Raw genomic sequence first — 21,615 nt, forward strand, 5'->3', positions numbered from 1 at the left:
TCCTTGTGTAATCAAACATAAGCAAGGCAAGGAAAATGTTGTGGCCGACACCCTTTCTAGGAGGTATTTTTTACCCTCCATGCTTGAAACTAAGATGCTTGCATTTGATCATATAAAGGAGTTGTACGCTTGTGATGATGACTTCTCTAATTTATTTAAATTATGTAAAAAGGGTGTTTATAACAGATACTTTAGGCATGATGGTTATCTATTCAAAGATAAGAGATTGTGTGTGCCTAACAGTTACATGCGTGATTTGTTGATTAGAGAAGCTCATGAGGGTGGTTTGCTGGGACATTTTGGAGTTGCTAAAATATTGGACATTTAGCATGAACATTTCTTTTGGCCACATATGAAACATGATGTGCATAAATTATGTGATAGGTGTTTAGTGAGTAAAAAGGCTAGATCAAAGGTCATGCATCATGGATTATATACTCCATTACCTATTCCTAACTCTCCTTGGATCGACATTTCTATGGATTTTGTGCTTGGCCTCCCAAGATCCAAGAAGGGGAGGGATTATGTTTTTGTTGTGGTTGATAGGTTCTCAAAGATGGCTCACTTCATACCTTGCCATAAAGCGAATGATGCTTGTTTGGTGGCAGATTTATTTTTTAGGGAAGTGGTGTGCCTACATGGCTTGCCTAGAAGCATTGTATCGGATAGGGATTCAAAGTTCCTAAGCCACTTTTGGAAGACCTTGTGGAGCAAACTGGGCACAAAACTCCTTTTCTCTACTACTTTTCATCCTCAAACAGATGGACAAACCGAGGTGGTAAATTGAACTCTATCTCAAATTCTAAGGTGCTTGGTAGGTAAGAATTTGAAAAGATGGGAGGAATGCCTATCCCATGCTAAATTTGCTTATAATAGGGTAGTAAACTTTACTACTTCTTATTCTCCTTTTGAGGTAGTTTACGGTTTTAATCCATTGTCCCCTCTTGATTTGTTACCTTTGCCTAACACTTCTGCTATGATGAATAGGGATGGGCTTTCTAAAGCCAACTTTGTTAAGAGTTTGCATGAGAAAGTGAAAGCACAAATTGAGAAAAAGGTTTAACAATATGCTAGATATACCGATAAGGGCAAAAAGAAGATGGTTTTCAAACCGGACGATTGGGTTTGGATTCATTTGAGGAAGAATAGGTTTCCTTCCAAAAGGAAATCTAAACTTCAAGAAAGGGGAGATGGTCCTTTTAAAGTATTGGAGCGCATAAATGATAACACATATAAAATTGATTTACCACTTGACTATGGTATGAGCAACGCTTTTGATGTTACTGACTTGACTTTTTGTTATGTAGGTACCTTTGACATCAATTTGAGGGCGAATCTACCCAAGAAGGAGGGAATGATAAAGGACTATCCAAGGAGGAAGAGTTTGACTTGGTTGTGCTCAACATGGATGAACCAATCACTTGAGCAAAGAGTAAGAGATTTCAAGAAAAACTTGGCGAAAGACTAAATTCTCTCATGGAAGAAAGAGAAGAAGAAGTGAAGCTCATACATTTTAACCAACTTTTATAATAAGTTATTTTCGTTTTTAATTGTATTTTGGGCTTATTTTTGGACTTGTAATGGGTTGCTACCTTTTTATTGTTATTTTTAAGTATTTTAATTATTAGATTAGTTATTGGGCCTTGAGCCTAATTTAGGATTATTAGTAGGAGTTATAAATAGACTCCTTAAACACTTTATTGACAGTTTTTTATGAAATTTCATATTAGACACAGTTAAGAGAGTACCTTTCTTGGTTCTTGTGTGAAACCTTATGTTCTTATCAAAGAATTCTATTCTTTGTGGTTAATCATTCTCAACTTATCAATCTTCCAAGATTGTGTCATTGTTCTTTCCATCTCATTTTCTAAGATTGTCGCTACCATTTCGTCACCTCCATCGTTGTTGTCACTATTATTCCACTCTACCACCACCAATAATTTAAAAAATTGAAGAAGCGTTAGGGACCGAGTCAATGGTTGAACCAGTGGGTCACTAATTGACCCACATGACCTGGTCTTTATTAGAAAAAATTAATTTATATATTCAACCTTAGTTGACCTACATGACGTAGTGAGTTTCCTCCCTTGAGTGCATCCCATTCTAGGTTAGTGAGTCATCGGTTTAACCGCAAACTTGATTAGGTCACACCAAGTTCTATGAATGACTGATTGGATTGGCAACTCAACCTGCCTAAACCTCTAATTCGCGATCTAGCCAGTTCGATCGATTGGATTGGTTTGAATTTTTAAACATTATTATCACCATTTCAGTGCTACTATTGTCAAAATCACCATTTAACCACCACCACCACTATTGCACTCTCATCATTATCACCATTGTCACCATCGATGTTCCTACCTTATTACCTTTGTCATCTCCATTATTTTATAATAAAATAAAATAAGATAAAATAATTAACTCATTTTATTTAACTTCAATTTATAGATTTTTTTAAAAATTAAAAACAGATAATAAATCACAACTCAAAATTAAAACTGATTTAAATTTTTAAAAATTTAAAAATTAAAAATGAAAAATCATTCCAAATGAGACCTACCTTAGCTATCTTTGACGGTTGTAAGCACATGTTTAGTCACATAATGGGCATGAGCCAAAATGCAAATCATTATTACTAAGTGTACACGTGCCAATTTCGCATTTCAAAATGCAATCATGACCTCACTGTTGTATAGCGCGCGCGAGTGTCAACACGCTATTCCCCGGTTATCCTGGTTATCCAAGTTGGCTAATGGTTCGTGAGTCACGCGCTCCGTAACGAGGGTGGGTGAGGTGACCTCATCGATAGCCACACTTTCCTAAATCAAAAATACTTTATCGCGAGCTGTGGTCTCCTGCATCGCCACCCCCACCATTCTTGATGCGCTTCGTTTGTCTCTTCTGTGTGGGACCCGCGTCAACGGCTACGACCAGCGAGCGTATTATTAAATTAAAACCCCAAAACAAAGAGCACTGTTTTAAAAAAAAAAACCATTCTATCTTTTTCATGACACGAATGCGATAAACAGTGTTGAAGGATCTGTGCGTGAGTTCTTGGTGAAACAAAGGAATCGTAGATCCGTTTGTTTGTGTAGTTTTTTTTTTTTGTCAGAGAAGAGAAGCGATGGGGTTGTGGGAATCTTTTCTCAATTGGCTTCGCAGGTTAGTAGCTTTCAACTCTAACAAAATAACAATGTTGTTGCTCTATATTTTTATTTTTAATTTATTTATTGGTTTTAAACTCGATTTAATTGATTGTTGAGGAAAACGATTGTGGATTTTAAGGTTTCAGTTTAATCATGTATAGGACTTTCTAAGAGGTTCAGTGCCCCCAAAAGAGTTTCTCTATGTTATTGAATTGGTGATAATTCTAGGCAATTTTTTTTTTTTGTGGTAGTGAGATATATGGAAAAAATTCGATCTTTTTTTAAAACTTCTGTGGTGTTTCAAATATTTAAAATTGGAGAAGTTATTTCATTAATAAATTTATTCTTGTGTAAAACTTGTTTGGGATGATGTTAGTTTAAGGATTCAATTCATTCACAAAATTGTTGTGTAATGATAGAAAAAATGAATTCTTTTTAATTGCAAAGTTAAAGTTTTCTCAAACATTGGATTAGTGACAGGAGCTGCTTCTCTGCATATGTAGCCTGTGATGTGAAGTTCTGAATAAGTGTTAACTGAATTTTTTGAACGATATTCTATAAAGGTTCAGAACCTGCTTCTCGTTTTACGGCACAACTTTTTTAAGTGTTAGGTTGTTTTGTGTGGACTTTTTATGTGGATGTTTGGTCTGGGCTAAGTGGATTACTATCTTCAAAATAGCTTACTACATTGTTAATTTGATTGCAGCCTCTTTTTCAAGCAGGAAATGGAATTATCTCTGATTGGACTTCAGAATGCTGGGAAGACTTCACTTGTAAATGTTATTGCTGTAAGTATGATAATGACATTGGCTTTATCTTAGTGACTTGTTTTTTATTGGACTGATTCACTGAAAGATGTTTCCCTGATCTTGTTTCTAGACTGGCGGGTATAGCGAGGACATGATTCCTACAGTAAGTTTTATTTGCCAAATTCTTTCAGTTATAGCTTTCTCCATGAGTTACTATGCAAAGTTTTCTGCTTATCAAGCACCATAGTATTCTGATTTCTGATCAATCTGTGTTATCTGATTCCAGGTGGGATTCAATATGAGGAAGGTAACAAAAGGAAATGTTACAATAAAGTTATGGGATCTTGGAGGGCAACCTAGATTCCGCAGCATGTGGGAACGTTATTGTCGTGCAGTTTCTGCTATTGTGTACGGAGCAAACTTCTCATTTCCTTCTAATTTTAAAATTTCTTCTGTCTAGTGTAGCACTCGTGCATGCAATGAGACACAGACACAACTGATAAATGTACAAGTCTACTAGGGTACATTTGTGTTGGTAATTTGTCAACATATGCATGTAGGATGTTTTCCATACATTTGATATCTGGTAATACCATAATAGACTTGCTGATCAAATTACATAGTCGCTTGTTTTGGTCTTCATAGTAGTTAGTTTCATTGCCGGTAGATTTTATCCTTCTCAAGACTGGTGGCTGAGTTGTTCTTTTACCTCCACGAGCCCAATTTTTTTATCAGCAAACTTGATGCAAACCCACTTGTCTATTAGAGGCCCATGTCAAGAGCTCTGCCTGGTCTAATGTAAATATTAATTGAAAGATACTTGCCTGTACTGTACCTGAAAAAAAGGGGGAAAAGTGCAGAGGAATTTGTCTGTATGAGTTGATTTTACTAATGACTCTGCAAGCCATGTGTCACAATAAAGTTTATTTACTAGTTTATATTGCTTATCATAGTTAGAGCAGTTTGTACAGCGAGAAAGTAAGCATGGCTCTTTGAAAATTTGTCCTGTCTCTAGATGGGATTGTCCTTCACTGAATGAGTTCTATGCTTCCACAAATTGAATCTTTCACTGTCTAAGCTTACTGCTTCCAGTTCTGAAAGACTTGGTTTGCTATATTACAATGTAGCTTTTCTAGTCATGGAAAAGTTATGATGCCGTCGAATATGTCTTCCTCTTCGATCTTTAGCAGTTGTGTGATTGGATCATGCAGTTGTTGCCAAAATTTCTCTGAATTGATGCCTTTTATCCTCCTACATTTACATTAGTGCAGGAGCTCAATGCTATCTTGATCTAGAAATGATTAGATTTCAGTTGCAGTTCCCCTAATATGATGTTTCCTGCAGTTATGTTGTTGATGCTGCAGATCCAGATAACCTTAGCATATCAAAGAGTGAACTACATGATTTGTTGAGTAAGCCATCATTGAGTGGTATTCCATTGCTGGTATTGGGGAACAAGATTGACAAACCTGGGGTTCTGTCTAAAGAAGCTTTGACCGACCAAATGTAAGATTATGTAACTTTGATTCTAACACTAGAAAGTTAGAAGATTGAATTGATTTCAGTATTACATGTTCTCCTGTTTATTTTTCTTTTACCTTTACATTGCTTTGGTGCTAAAAGAGCTATCTGGTATGCAGGGATCTGAAGTCAATTACTGACAGAGAAGTTTGCTGCTTCATGATCTCGTGCAAAAACTCGACTAACATTGACTCTGTTATCGATTGGCTTGTAAAGCACTCCAAATCAAAGAGCTAAGAGGCTCCCTTATGTTTTGTACTCTAATGTAATTTCAGTGACATATATCTGGAAGTTGCTGGAGGCATCTGCATGGCTAACTTGGTTGCAGATTACTTTATTCCTGCCCTTTTCTCATTTGCTTCTTAATGTAATATCATGTCCAATGACGTGTATCAAACAAGATGAAATTCATGTCAAGGGTTGTTTTGTGCGTGAATCATATTGTCATTGTCAGTTTAGTTGCATTTTTAGAATACTTGCAGAACTGCAGTTGTGAGAGGAACTGATTCCCTGTCTCTGTAAATTAGATTTTTTTCAATGATCAGCAGTGTGTGATATTGTTATTTCCCGGAGTCTGTCAAATACAAATAAATTTAGTTGGATTCTTTATCATTTCCTTTTGTGTTTGAAGTTTTTGATTCTGTTTCTGATGTTGAAGATATTAAGTTATAAATTATATGGTCAAAATGCGTAAACTTAAATATGCGGTAAATAATTTCTTTGGAGTAAAAAGTTTGCAAAAAAATTCTTAAATAATTTTATTTGTCTACAAAACCATGCTTGTGACATTTATAAATCGTAACGTATTTAAAGAAAAATATTTGATTCTAAAAAATTTATTTTAAGATTTTTATTATTTATTAATTTTTACTTATCTTTTGAATTAAAATATATTTAGTAACATAATATATTATTTATTTAAAAATATGTAAACAAATTAAAATAAAAAGCGTATCATAAGTTTCTTACAAATAAGAACTTGATAAAATTTGATGGGCATGAGGACATGAGGTTTGGTTTAAAAATATTAAACATGTATTTTTTAAATTTAAACTCATCTCGCTTTTCATGTATGTTTATTAAGACTTTTGAGGGATTTATAAGTTTCCTTAATTAGTTTATAAATTATTTTGACCAAAATTTAACTTGTCTTAACATGCCTTGTTGTCATATTTACACTCGGCTGTGTTATTAGGTTAACATTTCTATTAAATATTGAATATTAAGTTAATATATAAATAAAATGGCATAATTTAAATGATAGATTCATGTAAAAAATAAATAAAAGACCAAAATCAAATTTAGCCCATAATAAAAACCAAAAGTGTAATCAAATAAAAGTTGAATAAAAAATTTAGTATTTTCAAAATATTAAAACTGCTTTTTAATATAATTTTTAAAATAATTATTATAAAAACCAACAAATTGTAATAAATTTTCATGAGAGAACATGATATTTTGGTAACAAACAGAAAGAACAAAAAGAAAGCACACTTGGGGAATGAGATCCCAATCCTATCAGCAAACTAATCTCCTAAAGGGGGGAGACTTAATCAAGAGAGAAACAAGTGGTGTTGTTAGATCCTTGTTTAGCAAAATAATCCGTCGCCTAGTTCTCTTCCGTAAGAGAGTGCCTGACTTCAATGCGCCATGATCCCTATAAGAGGTCTTTTATGTGATGAATAATAGGAGCATATAGGGTGTAAAAGCTAATTTAGTAAAAAAAATTGAATTGATCTGATTTTAATCTGTTTCATCAGGTTTGGTTTTATATATAAATAGTCGAATTGATTTAAAATCAAATTGATTTAAAATCGAATTTATTTTAAAAAACTGGTTTCGAACTGAATTGATTTTTAATCAGTTTTAAACTATTTCTAAGAGTCGAAATCTTTTGAAGATTTATCTGAAACCTTATACAGTTTAACAAAAACACAAAATTTCTTGTTTAACAAAATACAAACATTAGAAAATAAAATTAACGATATTTTAAATATTCTCAAAACTAAAGACCAACAAATTTGTTTATCTACAAACGAACTCGACAAAATTACAACACAGCTTTCCAAACTTGATTTAGGAAAGACAACGAGCCAGACTTCGACAAAATTTGTTTTGGCAAAACCTAGAAAATGAGGACAATACCATTCATCGGAACCTCACAAACAGTCTCAGGACACAATCCTGTTACAGAATCTATAAACCAATCTCCCGGAATCCTAGATAGATTTTTTAGAAGGACAAATTCTCGAACCAGACAACAGGAACAAATAGTAGATATAGAATCCAATGTTGACATTGGGTCAAATTCTAGGATAGACTCCCTTAATCCTAGACAATTATATAACCTAAATTGGCTGGCCTCGAATAGAACTGCCTATACAGATACAGAAGGATTGATGATTTTCATCTCCCTGACGGAAGACATGAGATTATCAGATTAATCTCTGAACAAACAGGACGACAACTCCTAAATACAAATAGAAGATATGTACACTTAGGACTAATCGCCATAGGTGTCAGGTCTCTAACGAGATCCTTCATATGAGCTAAAGCTTTTGTAGTGCTCTTTGATCAAAGGTTTAGAGATAATAACTCTCAAGCCATAATAGGGATGATAGAAATAGATCTAAACCAAACAGCTTCCTTGATCTATATTGCCCCTAATTACACAATGAACCTTAGTGACTTCATACAAAATATAAACCTAGAAGTCCAAACAATAGGATTTGGAAGAAATTTTGAGGGACATAACTTGCACTTAGATATTACCTTCATTGGTAGAATAAGTGACCAAATATCCCCTAGATACAAGATAAACACTAATCCTTTGGTAACAGCCCTATCATTCGATGGAATTCAATTTTTGCCACCAGAAATTTGTGATTCCTCCAGAAACCAAAATAATCAATGGCAAACACATATTGATGTTGGATCCTCTAGGAGTGCAATAACTACTCTTGCTTCTGCCATAATAACAAATAGAAGAAATAGTCTTTTAGTAAGATTTACTGATTATGAAAACATACAAAATCCCCCAGAAGAGGAAATGGAACCCTCTATAATGTCCATGATGAATTTATGGCATTGTTCGTATTTCGGATCATACATTCCTTACGAGGAACACAAACAAATCGAAATATCTTTCTTAGAAGAAACTCACCTTTCCCAAAATCTTCTTAAAGCAATAGAAAAATGGGAAAAAGATATAAAGTGTCAAGGACAAAGTTTTGTAAATAATGAAACAAGTTCTGATGACACTGACGAAGAAGACGAATATGTTTTCAGACAAAGATTATTTTCATCAATAGATAAAGAAAATCCTGATGAAGATAACATTGAAGATTTGCTTACAAAAATTGATTTAAATAAATTCTATGAAAATGAAATAAACTTCAAAAAAATGTTAGATACAAATTATGGAATTAACGAAACAGAATCAATACTCTCGTTTCCTGAAACCCACAAAGGTCTTATGAATGATGCTTCTAGCTCAAATTTTAACCCCCAATTTGATTATATTACAGGAGATTATAACATGGGATTCCCCCCCCCCCCCCCCCCCTCCCCGCAAAAAAGTTATTACTCCGGTAGATCTAACTCTAGGAGAAAACATAAAATCAAAAGGAAAAAGGATGCCTATAGAACCAACATTCAATATGCCATCTCTTTTATTAAATATAGGAAGTATTGACCCACAACTACTTCCAAATTACATTGAACAATGGACTTCTGTTGTTATAAGGGACTATAAGGTGAACCATGTATCCAATAGTCAAGATATGATAGCAAGAGCCGAGACATATCTAGGAGACATAGCTAGGGCTTGCTAGGAATCTTTCAAACAAACCTTCCCAGAACAAATCAAAACAAATTTAGTAGACTCTGGTTCAAACATCCATAACTTCTGTAGTCTAATACAAAGAATTTTTACAGCCCAATCTGTAAATGATGGAAATACCATCAGACCAAAAATTTACCTGGGCAACCTAGAAAGACTTTCTATAAGCTATTTTGGCAAGATAAAAGAATTTACCCAAGATTACCTAATGTATGCCTCCATAGCAGGAGGATTTACAGATAGATCTTTAGGAGAAAAATTATTTTGGAACGATGACCAAATTGACCCAATCATGGATAACTTAACTGTTAGAATCCAACACATAATGAAAGTGATGGAAGAAACATGTACAAACATAGCCATTAATAAACAAATAAAAATGGTTGATTCAGAGATTTGTAAATAGATATACACTCCCCAACAATATCATAAAGAAATTAGAAGAAAAAGACCCCAGTACAAACCTCCTAGTAAACAACCTTCCAGGAAAAAGAACCTAACCCGAAGATATTCAATTAGAGCCTCTAACTCCAGAAAGCCTACTCTCAACAAAGAGAGACATGTTAGAAAACTTAGGGATAACAAAACATACACAAAGCAACTAGAATGTTATGCTTGTCACCAACCAGGACATTACTCCAGGGATTGTCCAAATAAAACCAATATGTTTACAAGAGAAGCAGAACTGATAAAAAGTTGTAGGATGAATCTTATTCCCATAGATGAAACAGTCTCTACGGATTCAGAAATATATTCGATAGTTAGTTGGTCTGATTATACTTCTGAAGAAGAAGAGCTTAATAAAGACTATAAAATTTTAAGCGAATTCACCATAAATGAGTATACAAATCTATACCCAGTAAATGATAAATACAATCAGTGTGGAGAAATCCTTGATAATTTGGGATACAATTTAATGTTTAAAACATAATTAAATGATTGTGAACATGAAATGCAATTCCACATGGGACCAGATAAAAAAGAATGTCATTTCTGTAAAAGATATCCTCATAAAATGCTAAGAGCCCACTGTAGCTTATGCTACAAGAACTTTTGCAAAACTTGCGTACAAACTGTACAAACTGCTTTGAAAATAGAATTTTCTGATTCCAAGAAAGAAAATGATTCTGGAAATAAAATTATGAATAATCGGATTTCCACTCTGGAGATAAGGTTAAATCAAATATAAAAAACAGTAGATTTTGTTTACGAAAATTTTGAAAAAGGTAAAAATCTGAACTTTTCTGTGGAACATACTAGTGGGCTTATGGCGCTACAAAACAAAGATTGCATCCCCATAATTTGCAATAAAGAGAAAAACAAAAGCCTACATATTTTGGTTAAAATAAATTTTCCTAAAATAAATAAATTTAACCAAACAGAAATAATTCTGCAAGCCTTGGTAGACATTGGTTGTTCTTTTACTTCTATATGCCAAACTGTTGTACCTCAACACAATTGCTTCAGAAGTAATATAATAACCAAAACTAGAACAATGTTTGGAGACATAATAACAAATGATACAGAAACACGAAATTTCACCATTCAATTATCCACAAATTGTGAAATTTTTGGTAATAAAATTTTTACAAATAAAGTAGATGTGGTAGACTTACGACTTGCTAAAGAAAAAATGATCCTAGGACTCGATTTTATGATACTTAATAGTAGATCAATTACTATTACAAAAGATTATCTATTAATTTCCACAAACTCATGGATGTCACCTATAATAGATGAACTCACATCAAAGTTACGAACAAAGCGTGGTGATGCCCCCACTAACATAAATAAAAATAATCAATGTCCTTGTGATACACCCGGTAGCTGTAAAATAAAAGAATCAAAAAATAATGGTAGTATAAACACTATAGAAACATCTAACACATCCCATGATCTTTATTATGAAAGTATTTTGGAAAGCATAAAAACAGAAAAAGAGCTACAATATGAACTATCTGTAGCAGAATCTGATTACAAATCTGTCAAAATTAACAAGATTATAACTTTTGATAATATACAACAGATCATAGATGGATTAAATAAAACCAGTATAATAGGAGAAGACCCTACAAAATATTGGGAAAAAGATCTTGTTATATGCAAATTAGAAATTATAAACCCAGATCTGATAATTAAAACCAAAGATATTCAGTATGGGAATTTCGAACAAGAGAAATGTAAAAGCCACATAAAAACCCTCTTGGATTTAAAAGTCATAGCACCTAGTACTAGTCCTCATAGAAGCCCTGCTTTCATTGTTAATAAACATTCGGAACAAAAAAGAGGAAAGACTAGAATGGTCTATAATTACAAAAGGCTTAACGATAACACCCACATAGATGGATACACTATTCCCTCTAAAGATGTGTTAATAAATAGGATATAGAAAGCCAAATGGTTTTTGAAATTCGATTTAAAATCAGAATTCCACCAAGTAAAAATGCATTCTGATTCAATAAAGTGGACTACTTTTTCTTGTTCAGAAGGATTATTTGAATGGAAAGTAATGCCTTTCGGACTCAAAAATACACCACAAATTTTTCAAAGAAAAATGGATAATATTTTTGGAAATTATAAAGAATTCACTTGTACGTACATAGATGACGTACTTGTCTTCTCAAAAACTAAAGAAGAACATTATTTACATCTTAAACAAGTTCTTCATTTATTTGAAAATTTTGGATTGATTATTTCAAAGTCAAAAATGGAAATTTGTAAAACCCATATTTCTTTTCTAGGAACAAAAATAGGAAATGAAAAAATAAGGCTACAACCTCATATCTCCCAAAAAATTCTTGGTTTCCCAGATAAAATGGAAGATATAAAAACCTTAAGAGCTTTTCTAGGCCTGCTTAATTATGCAAGAAACTTTATCAACGACCTAGGAAAATATACAACTCCTCTTTACAATAAAACATATCTGACTAGACAAAGAAAATTCAATACAGAGGATATAAAATTAGTTCAGAAGATTAAAGAAATGGTTAATAACTTGCCATATCTATCTTTACCATTAGATTCTGACTATCTAGTTATAGAATGTGATGGTTGTGAAAAATGATGGGGAGCCATCCTAAAGAAAAAGAAAAACAAAAATGAAAAAAATTCATGATGAGGAAATTTGTAGGTATGCTTCAGGAAAATACGATACAAAACCACAGGTATACTCAACATCTACAGACTATGAAGTAAATGCTGTAATAAATGCTCTAGAAGGATTTAAACTCTTCTTAATTAATAAAAGCGAAATTACCATAAGAACAGATTGTGAAGCTATAGTGGCTTATGGTAGCCAACAGATAAATACTGACAAAAAACCCCACAAAAGATGGCTTTTATTCCAAGAGTATGTTTATCATAATGGAATAAAAATAAATTTTGAACATATAAAAAGAGTAAAAAATGTTGCTGCTGATATTCTTTCTCGTTTTGCAAGGATACAACAAAATGAAGCCTTGTAAGGTTTCCTACCAAAACATAAAGCAGAAAATGAAGTTCGGCAATCGAGAATTTCCTGTACTTACAAATGAGTTTCACTACCCTAGTAGAGAAGTTGTTAATGACAAATTCAATTGTCTCATTGATAATATTTGGAATATTCCAAAAAATACAAATAATAATGAGCAGTTTGTCTGTTCAGTAAAAAAGGGCATAATATGTGCTCTATACAATTTCTGCATTGCAGATAACCAAGGAGTCCATCTCCTTACAAAAGCCTCTCCTTCTGGAAAAGGTTATACAACTTTTGTCCTATTATCAGGACCTCATAAAGGTGTTTATACCAATTTTAAAGACCTTTGCCTTGCAAAAGAGGGTATTCAAAGCCCAATATATAAAGGTTTCTATTCGAGGGAAGAAGCAGAAAAAGCCCTCGAACTAAATACCACAGACATCAATAAAATAAAAAGGGCTCTTGAACCAGAAAACCTGACTATAGTCATAAATGCTGGCCAAACCAAGACTAGCCAGAAAACCTACAAAGACTTAGTCAGCCCAAATATCCCAGGACCAACAAATGACCTAAACTTAGACAATTTTAAGAAAATACAAAGTTTATTGTTTAAGGTACACAATAACCAGACCCAAATTTTGGGACTATACATAGGTGTGCATGCTTATTTCAACCAAAAATTTGTATGCATCAATAAAACCCCATACTATCAAGACAAAACCAATTGTCCTTGCAAGATAAAATTCCTCTTTAGAAAAGCCTTACTAGACATGGACCAATTTAAGTCCTTCGGATATGAGGACTTAGCAATTTCTGCGAAAAGTCTATTAGACTATGAATGTTTGGAATCAATCCCGATTCCTCCATCTGATAGATTCGAGGGATTCAATCCCTCAATCAATGAGGCCATAAACTTAATCCAGGCAGAAATGATGGACTACATTGCCATCAAAATAACAACTTGCCCAAGTAACTTTATAGCCCAAAATTATCCATGCCATGTTATGAAACTCTTACTAGAGGATCATAAAGATTATCCCTGTTTATTTAATGATGAATACGAAAGTTGGGATGTACAGGGTAATACACAGTATCAATATAGCCTTATGAGGGCACAAATTTAGGGATATCAATGGTTCTTCTCAGAATCAGACAAACGTGAGTTTGATCTAATAAAAGAAACTCATGACACAAAGCTTTTCCTGCCCTTATACAATGGGAAGTTTTTTATTCCTTTCCAGGTAGATCACAATAACAAACTGGTTCAATTCTTCCAAAAAGAGAAAAAGGACAAGGAGATTTACGAAGCCAGCGGATGCCATGGACAACAAACTCCTCCTTTCCCATCTACCGACCTCTCAATGGAAGACTCATTCGACATCTTCTGTTCTGGGAATATCCAAAACGAAGAAGATGTTACGATCACAAAGTCAACCAAGAGTTAAAGACAAAAGCATCCTGCCTAAACACAGTCAAAATCCAAGGCGGGAATCATCACTATTGCATAGACTAGGACATTGAGCTTATCTACAAAACTTTATTTGTAAAAGACAACCCTGTGACAAAGTAAATGAACAGTAAATTTACTGTTCTTGACTGAAGGGGTTTTTGTCTTATTCCATCAGTTTTCTTTATATAAAGGGTGTAGGGATTCAGTTTAACACACACGCTGAATGACATCAGACCTAATAGTGAGAGAAAAACTGAAGGAAGAAAAGCTTGTAATAGTTGTCTGTGCAATAATATCAAGTTCTTTTCTGGATCTTTCCCCCTTTTTTCCCCAATTTTTCCTCTAAAAAACTATAAGTATGAATCTCACTATGTCTGGCTAATCCTTTTGAAGGCACCCTCAAGGGGCCTTAGTTATCTCTATTTGGAAAATGCGAATATGATTTAGAACCCAGTTGTTGTAAATAGAGTTTTTTTTACTTTTTCTTTTCTTTCTACTTGTTTTTCGAAAACCTGGGATTAGTAAGCCTGCAAAGGTGTGCCCTTGATAGCTGTTTTTGAAAAACTATGAAAGCCCTTTTTGGTTAGGCTAGTGCTTGGAGGAAAATAAGATCAATGTAAGACCCAAAGAAGTGTGGGCAGTTCTCAATCTTCAATACTCAGCTTAATATCTAGAAAACCGATAAGGACCTTGTAGATTTAAATAAAAAAAAAGTCTGGGTTCATCATATTTTATATTTTTCCCAAATAAGATAACTTACAGTGTCCACTTGGGGAGTGCCCTCTATCCATCTAATTTGATATTTTCCTTCCGCATACCGCTTACTCTTAACTGTTATTAATTATCCTTAACTGTATAATAATTTGGGTTTACTAATATAATATAAATCTAACTAGGAGGCTCTGCCACCTTTGTTGATCTATATTATATCCTTTTTACATATAGGGTGTAAAAACTAATTTGGTAAAAAAATTGAATTGATCTGATTTCAAACTATTTCATCAGGTTTGGTTTTATATCTAAATAGTCAAATTGATTTAAAATCGAATTGATTTTAAAAAATTGGTTTCGAACTGAATTGATTTTTAATCAGTTTTAAACTGTTTCTAAGAGCCGAACCAATTTCGAACTGATTTTCAAACTATTTTTTTCAAATAAAAAAAAGTATTCAAGTGAAAACTATTTTGGTAACCGAACTGATTTTGTAGAAATAATTTGGTTAGCCGAATTAATTTTATAAAATAGTGTACTCCTTTTTTTCTTTAATTAATTCAGAAAAAAACCAATTTGATTTAGGTTTTGTTAATTCAATCCAAATCGATTATTTTTGCACACCACTAGGAGCAAGATATAACATTGGGTTTCGGATCGTGTGGATCGCATGAAGGGAGTTCGTGTAGCAAACAACTTTGGGAAGGCCAAGATTCCATGCAAGTTGGAGGCCATGTAAAATGGTTAATAGCTCCACATGAAGAATATCAATATAGCCAGCAAAATCATAGAAAAGCTTTCACCCAAAAACTTGTTAACTAATTGGCAAGTGAACCAAATTTGTCACAAGTAGTAAAGTTCGAGTGTCGAATCACAGGGACTTACTTACTTAGATTGATGCAAACCCAATTTACAAGTAAGAGATAAGGAATTTAAAACAACAAATAAAGAACGATAGGATATAAGATAAAGATTTAAAGATAAAAATAGAAGATAGTAAAGATAAAGATTTTAATTAAAAGATGTTAAAGATAAAGATAAAAATAGAATATAAAAAAGATAAGATAAGATTAAAAAAAATAAAAGATTAAGATGGAGATAAAGAAAGATAAGTTCAGGATGTCATAACGTTGGGACCTAACTTGCTTTGTTTGCTTAGCTATTTAATTACCCTCTGTCAAGCGACTAATCCCTAAAAAAGTTATGCATGTAAGACCTTCATTATATTTCTAGTAAGGATTATCCTCTGTCAAACACCTAACTCCTACAAATGATGCAAGAATGAACGATACATGACATTAAAATAAGAAAGAATAACAGGAAAGAAAACACTTTTTTGCATTGATAAATACGAAGTGTACAATACATCTTTTGGCTTTTTAGGCCTGTCAGACCCTAACTAAGGGTTTAGGCTCTTATAGCCATAAGTGGCCTTACACTTGAAAAAGGGGTTTAGAAACTGATGGAAGAGAATGGATGGAAAAAAGACATAAAAAGAAAGATTTCACTCACCCCGGATGTTAGAATTAATGTCTCTTGTGAGAGACATGTGACTTATGTAGGGACTAATAAATAAATAATTAATAATTAAGGACTAAATTGTTATTGGGTTAAATACGAGAAGTTTTTTAAAAGTAATTGCTACTTGATTAGAGTAGTGGTTATAAAAAGGAATTAATACCCACTAACTTGAAACAAGGTCCCCTTGCTAACATAAAAGTGAGTGCTCTCTTTAATATATAGTCATCACAAACGTAGAGAGGCAGAAAGAATAGTCGAGGGAGTGAAATTTTGTTTTTCTCCTCTTTCAAGGAAATCAAAATACACTGCAGAGATGTCTCACTATGGAGAAAGATATGCATTATTTGTTTATTTATTATTTATTATTTGTGAGAATCATAGGTTTCAAGATCCTGCTGGTTTCATATGATTAATAATCTAGAAAACCCTTAAATTTTTTACATGAGTTATGAAATTAGAAATTTATGATTTTCTAATAATGATTTATTTTCTCCCAATTATGCATAAACCATGCCTATGAAATTTAGCGATTTTATTTTTTTTGCTCCAAATATGATATTTTGTAAATAAAAAAAGGATATTATTTTCCAAGAAAGTATAATATTGGAGAAAGAAATCAATTATGTATTGCCTGTAATTACTGCACAAATACATGAAAAGCGAAAGTTCTCCCTGTGTTGCCATGTATGTTTTTATCAATCGAAGGAAAGTAAGAGAATAATCTTTTTGTTTGAATGGAAAGAGCAAAATCCCAATTCTCTATCATGTACGTTCAAAAGCAAGGAATTATCTTGGAATTGCTATTCTCAACCCACTTTTGCTATTCTCAATCCCACATGTTCAATTTTTTTTTCTAAATATTATTATTGAATGTCATTAAAGGATTTAAAGTTTATGTCCTGAAATTAAATTAACGTGAATGCTTTAAAATCATTGATAGCAGCAAATATGTATATGCTATACATTTGTTTCAATGTGATTGAATTTCTATAATTTTATTGGTTATAATATGAATGTATGGTATTTACTTGGCCTGTAATGAAATACATAAAATAGTTATGAATTGTTAATAGCAATAAGTATGTGCAGGCCATATATTTGGTTGGAATTAAGTGTATGATGAATTTGTTAGTCACCAAAGTGGCCAAATTTATAAGGTTATTTAATTCCATATTAATGATTATTTCAATTACTCATAGAATAATAGATGCTAAATTATATGATTGTTGGTTTATGAGTAATTGAAATTCATTATTATAAGGGATTTATGGATCGCCCAAAGGTTGATTAGTTGTTCTTATAATTAATGAATATAATTGTAGGTAATTTGTGCGTATCATTGGTTTTATTTATATACCCAAAGGTAATAGGTACTACCAATTGGTGCATATTTAATTGTATGCTAAGAGTTTTATTAGCATCATTATGTTTGTATGTTGTGTGTTGGTGTATCACTGAAAGGAGATCATCAATATACATTGATTGTTATCTGAATGAATCATATGTATGACATGTGTTTTTAAGTCTCAAAACACTTATGTGGATGTTATTATGCAATACATGTTCCCAATTCATTGAATTCTCATGTATCATCTGTGTCAATTTTAATGGGCTTAACTTCTCTGACTGGAATGAGCAAGTCCAATTTCACGTCAGTGTTTTGGATCTTGATCTTGCTATATTGAAAGAGAAGTTTGTTACTATTACTGATGCTAGTAGCAATGAAGAGAAAGTTCATTATAAAACTTGGGAAAGATCTAACAGACTCAACCTAATGTTCATGAGAATGACTGTTGCAGACAGTATTAAGATTGCTCTCCCTAAGACCGATAATGCTAAAGAGTTTATGGAATTAGTGGGAGAGCGCTCTCAAACAGCTGATAAGTTTCTTGTTGGGACATTAATGAGTACATTGATCACCATGAAGTTTGATGGTTCACGTACTATGTATGGACATGCCATTGATATGACAAACATTGCAATAAGACTTAAGACCTTAGGAATAATTGTGAATGAGAACTTCCTTGTTCAATTTATTTTGAACTCATTATAGTCTGAGTATGACCCATTCTAAATGAGCTATAATACCACGAAAGATAAATGGAATGTGCATGAATTGCACGATATGTTAGTTCAGGAAGAAACGAGCCTTAAAAATCAAGGAAGTCACTCAGTCCATTATGTAAGCCACCAAGGGAATCAATGAGCTAGAAAAAGATTTGTGAAGAAGCATGATAAAGGCAAAGGGCCATTAAAGATCAATGATGGTCTTGTGCAAATCCAAAAGAAGGCATCAAAGAGTAATAATTGTCATTTTATGGAAAATTTAGACACTTCCAGAAGGATTGCCTAAAGCGTAAGTCTTGGTTCGAAAAGAAAGGTGAGTTTAATGCTCATGTATGTTTTGAATCAAACTTAACTGAAGTTCCCCATAATACATGGTGGATTGATTCTGGATGTATGACTCATGTTTCTAACACTATGTTGGGATTCCTTACAATCCAAACCATAAGCCCAAATGAGAAGTTCATCTTCATGGGGAATAGAATGACAGCTTCAGTGGAAGCAATCAGGACTTATCGTTTAAAACTCAACATTGGACATCATTTAGATTTACTAGAAACTCTTTATGTACCTAGTTTATCTAGGAATTTAGTTTCATTATCTAAACTTGATGTTACTGGATACTCTTTTAATTTTGGTAATAGATGTTTAATTTTATTTAAGCATAATCATCTCAGTGGTACTGGTGTTCTTTGTCATGGTTTATATAAATTGAAATTAGATGGTTTGTATGCTGAAACCATTTTAGCTCTGCATCATAATGTTGGCATTAAACTATTTAGTGAATGAATGATCTGCTTTCTTGTGGCATAAATGTTTAGGTCACATTTCTAGAGAAAGGAAAGAAAGATTAATAAAGAATGAAATTCTTCCTGATCTAGATTTTAGGGATCTAAATATTTGTGTGGATTGTATTAAGGAAAAACAAACAAAACATACAAAGAAATGAGCTACAAGAAGTACTCAGCTTCTTGAAATTGTGCATACTGATATTTATGGAAAGGAAAGATATTTTATCACCTTTATTGATGATTATTCACGTTACGGTTATGTCTACTTATTGCATAAGAAATCTCAAGCAGTGGATGCCTTAGAAATTTACTTGAATGAAGTAGAAAGACAATTAGACAGAAAGGTGAAAATTATTAGATTTGATAGAGGTGATGAGTATTACAGAAGATACAATGAAACTGAGCAACAACTAGGTCCATTTGCTAAGCTTCTTCATAAATGTGGCATTTGTGCGCAATACACAATGTATGACACACCACAACAAAATGGTGTATCAGAAAGGCGTAATAGAACTTTAATGGATATGATTAGGAGTATGTTAATCAATTCAACTTTACCCATATCTTTGTGGATGTATGCCTAGAAAACTGTCATGTATTTGTTGAATAGGGTTCCTAGTAAGGCAGTTCCAAAGACACCTTTTAAACTATGGACAAATAGGACACCTGGTATAAGGCACTTGCATGTTTGGGGTTGCCAGGCATAAATAAGGATTTATAATCTGCAAGAAAGAAAATTGGATCCAAGAACAATCAGTGGATATTTCATTGGTTATCTAGAAAAGTCAAAGGGATATATGTTTTATTGTCCTAATCATAGTATGAGAATTGCCGAAACTGGAAATTTAAGGTTCATTGAAAATGGTGAAATTAGTAGGAGTACAGTTCCACGAGAAGTGGAAATTAAAGAAGTTAGAGTGCAAGTTCTTTTAGTTTGTGCCTCTAGTAGTAAGGTGATTGCTTCTTTAGTTGTTATTACAAACAATAATGAAGAAGCACAACGCAATAATGAGCCCATGATACATAATGAATCTATTGTGGAAGAACCTCAAGAAGTAGCATTAAGGAGGTCTCAAAGAGCAAGGAGACTAGCTATTTCGAATGACTATGTGGTATACCTACATGAGACAGAAACAGACTTAAGCATTAATGATAATAATCCAGTTTTGTTTTCACAAGCTGCAAGCTGTGATAATTCTGAAAAGTGGTTAAATGCCATGAAAGAAGAGATAAATTCCATGGAACATAATGGTGTTTGGGAGCTTGTAGAATTGTCAAAGGGTTGTAAGAGAGTTGGTTGTAAGTGGGTCTTCAAGACTAAACATAACTCTCATGACAACTTTGAACGTTATAAGGCTAGACTTGTTGCTAAGGGATTTACTCAGAAAAATGACATTGATTATAAAGAGACGTTGTCACCAGTCTCAAGAAAGGATTCTTTCAGGATTGTCATGACATTAATAGCCCATTATGAATTGGAGCTACATCAGATGGATGTGAAAATTGTCTTTCTTAATGCAGATTTAGAGGAGAAAGTTTATATGGACCAACCAATGGGGTTCTCAATTGAAGGAAAGGAACACATGGTGTGCAAATTAAAGAAATCAATATACAGTCTTAAGGAAGCTTCCCACCAAGGGTATTTAAAGTTTAATGATATCATTGCTTCCTTTAGATTTAAAGAAAATACTGTTGATCGGTGATATATCTGAAGGTCAGTGGGAGTAAGGTTATTTTTCCAATTCTGTATGTTGATGATATCTTGCTTGCAATTGATGATCTTGATCTTCTTCATGAGACTAAGAAATTTCTCTCTAGCAACTTTGAAGTGAAAGATATGGGTAAGGTAAGCTATGTGATGTGGATAGAAATATTCTGTAATAGATGAGAAGGATTGTTAGGCTTATCTCAGAGAGCATATATCAATAAAGTACTAGAGAGATTCAGGATGGAAAGGTGTCTAGCATCAATTGTTCCAATTTAGAAAGGAGAAAAATTTAGTCTCGCACAATGTCCTAGAAATGATATGGAACCAAAACAAATGGAAGCAATTCCATATACATCAGTTGTTGTTGCATCTACCATGGAAGCTGAATTTGTAGCATGTTTTGAGGCTATAATTCAAGCTAATTAGCTGCGGAACTTTATTTCAGGGCTTGGAATTGTTGATAGTATTGTCAAGCCACTGAAAATGTATTGTGATAACTCCATAGTAGTATTTTTCTAAGAACGACGAGTACTCTAAGGGCGCTAAGCATATGGAATTGAAGTACTTTGTCATGAAGGAAGAAGTTCAGAAACAAAGAGTGTCAGTAGAACATATTAGCACAAATCTTATGATAGTTGACCCTTTGACAAAGGGATTAC

General features: G+C 33.0%; 1 protein-coding gene across 1 annotated transcript; it reads left to right on the forward strand.

Annotated features, from left to right (window-relative positions):
• The first annotated feature begins 2,975 nt into the window (after positions 1 to 2,975).
• Positions 2,976 to 6,032, forward strand: LOC100526879 (ADP-ribosylation factor-like protein 8a). The gene is made up of 6 exons (NM_001248492.2): positions 2,976 to 3,162; positions 3,853 to 3,934; positions 4,026 to 4,058; positions 4,182 to 4,303; positions 5,240 to 5,401; positions 5,536 to 6,032. Exons 1-6 carry the CDS (start codon positions 3,125 to 3,127, stop codon positions 5,651 to 5,653), a joined length of 555 nt encoding a protein of 184 aa, NP_001235421.2. The 5' UTR covers positions 2,976 to 3,124; the 3' UTR covers positions 5,654 to 6,032.
• The last annotated feature ends 15,583 nt before the right edge of the window (positions 6,033 to 21,615 follow it).

The sequence above is a fragment of the Glycine max genome, chromosome 5 (genome assembly GCF_000004515.6).
Source record: "Glycine max cultivar Williams 82 chromosome 5, Glycine_max_v4.0, whole genome shotgun sequence".
NCBI classification, from domain to species: domain Eukaryota; kingdom Viridiplantae; phylum Streptophyta; class Magnoliopsida; order Fabales; family Fabaceae; genus Glycine; species Glycine max.

Bases quoted from the DNA above. Each gene is read 5' to 3' on its own strand.
- LOC100526879 (NM_001248492.2), top strand. From the start codon at position 3,125: ATGGGGTTGTGGGAATCTTTTCTCAATTGGCTTCGCAG. The intron at 3,935-4,025 runs GTAAGTATGATA...TCTTGTTTCTAG, and splicing joins CACTTGTAAATGTTATTGCT to ACTGGCGGGTATAGCGAGGA. The intron at 4,304-5,239 runs GTACGGAGCAAA...TGTTTCCTGCAG, and splicing joins CGTGCAGTTTCTGCTATTGT to TTATGTTGTTGATGCTGCAG.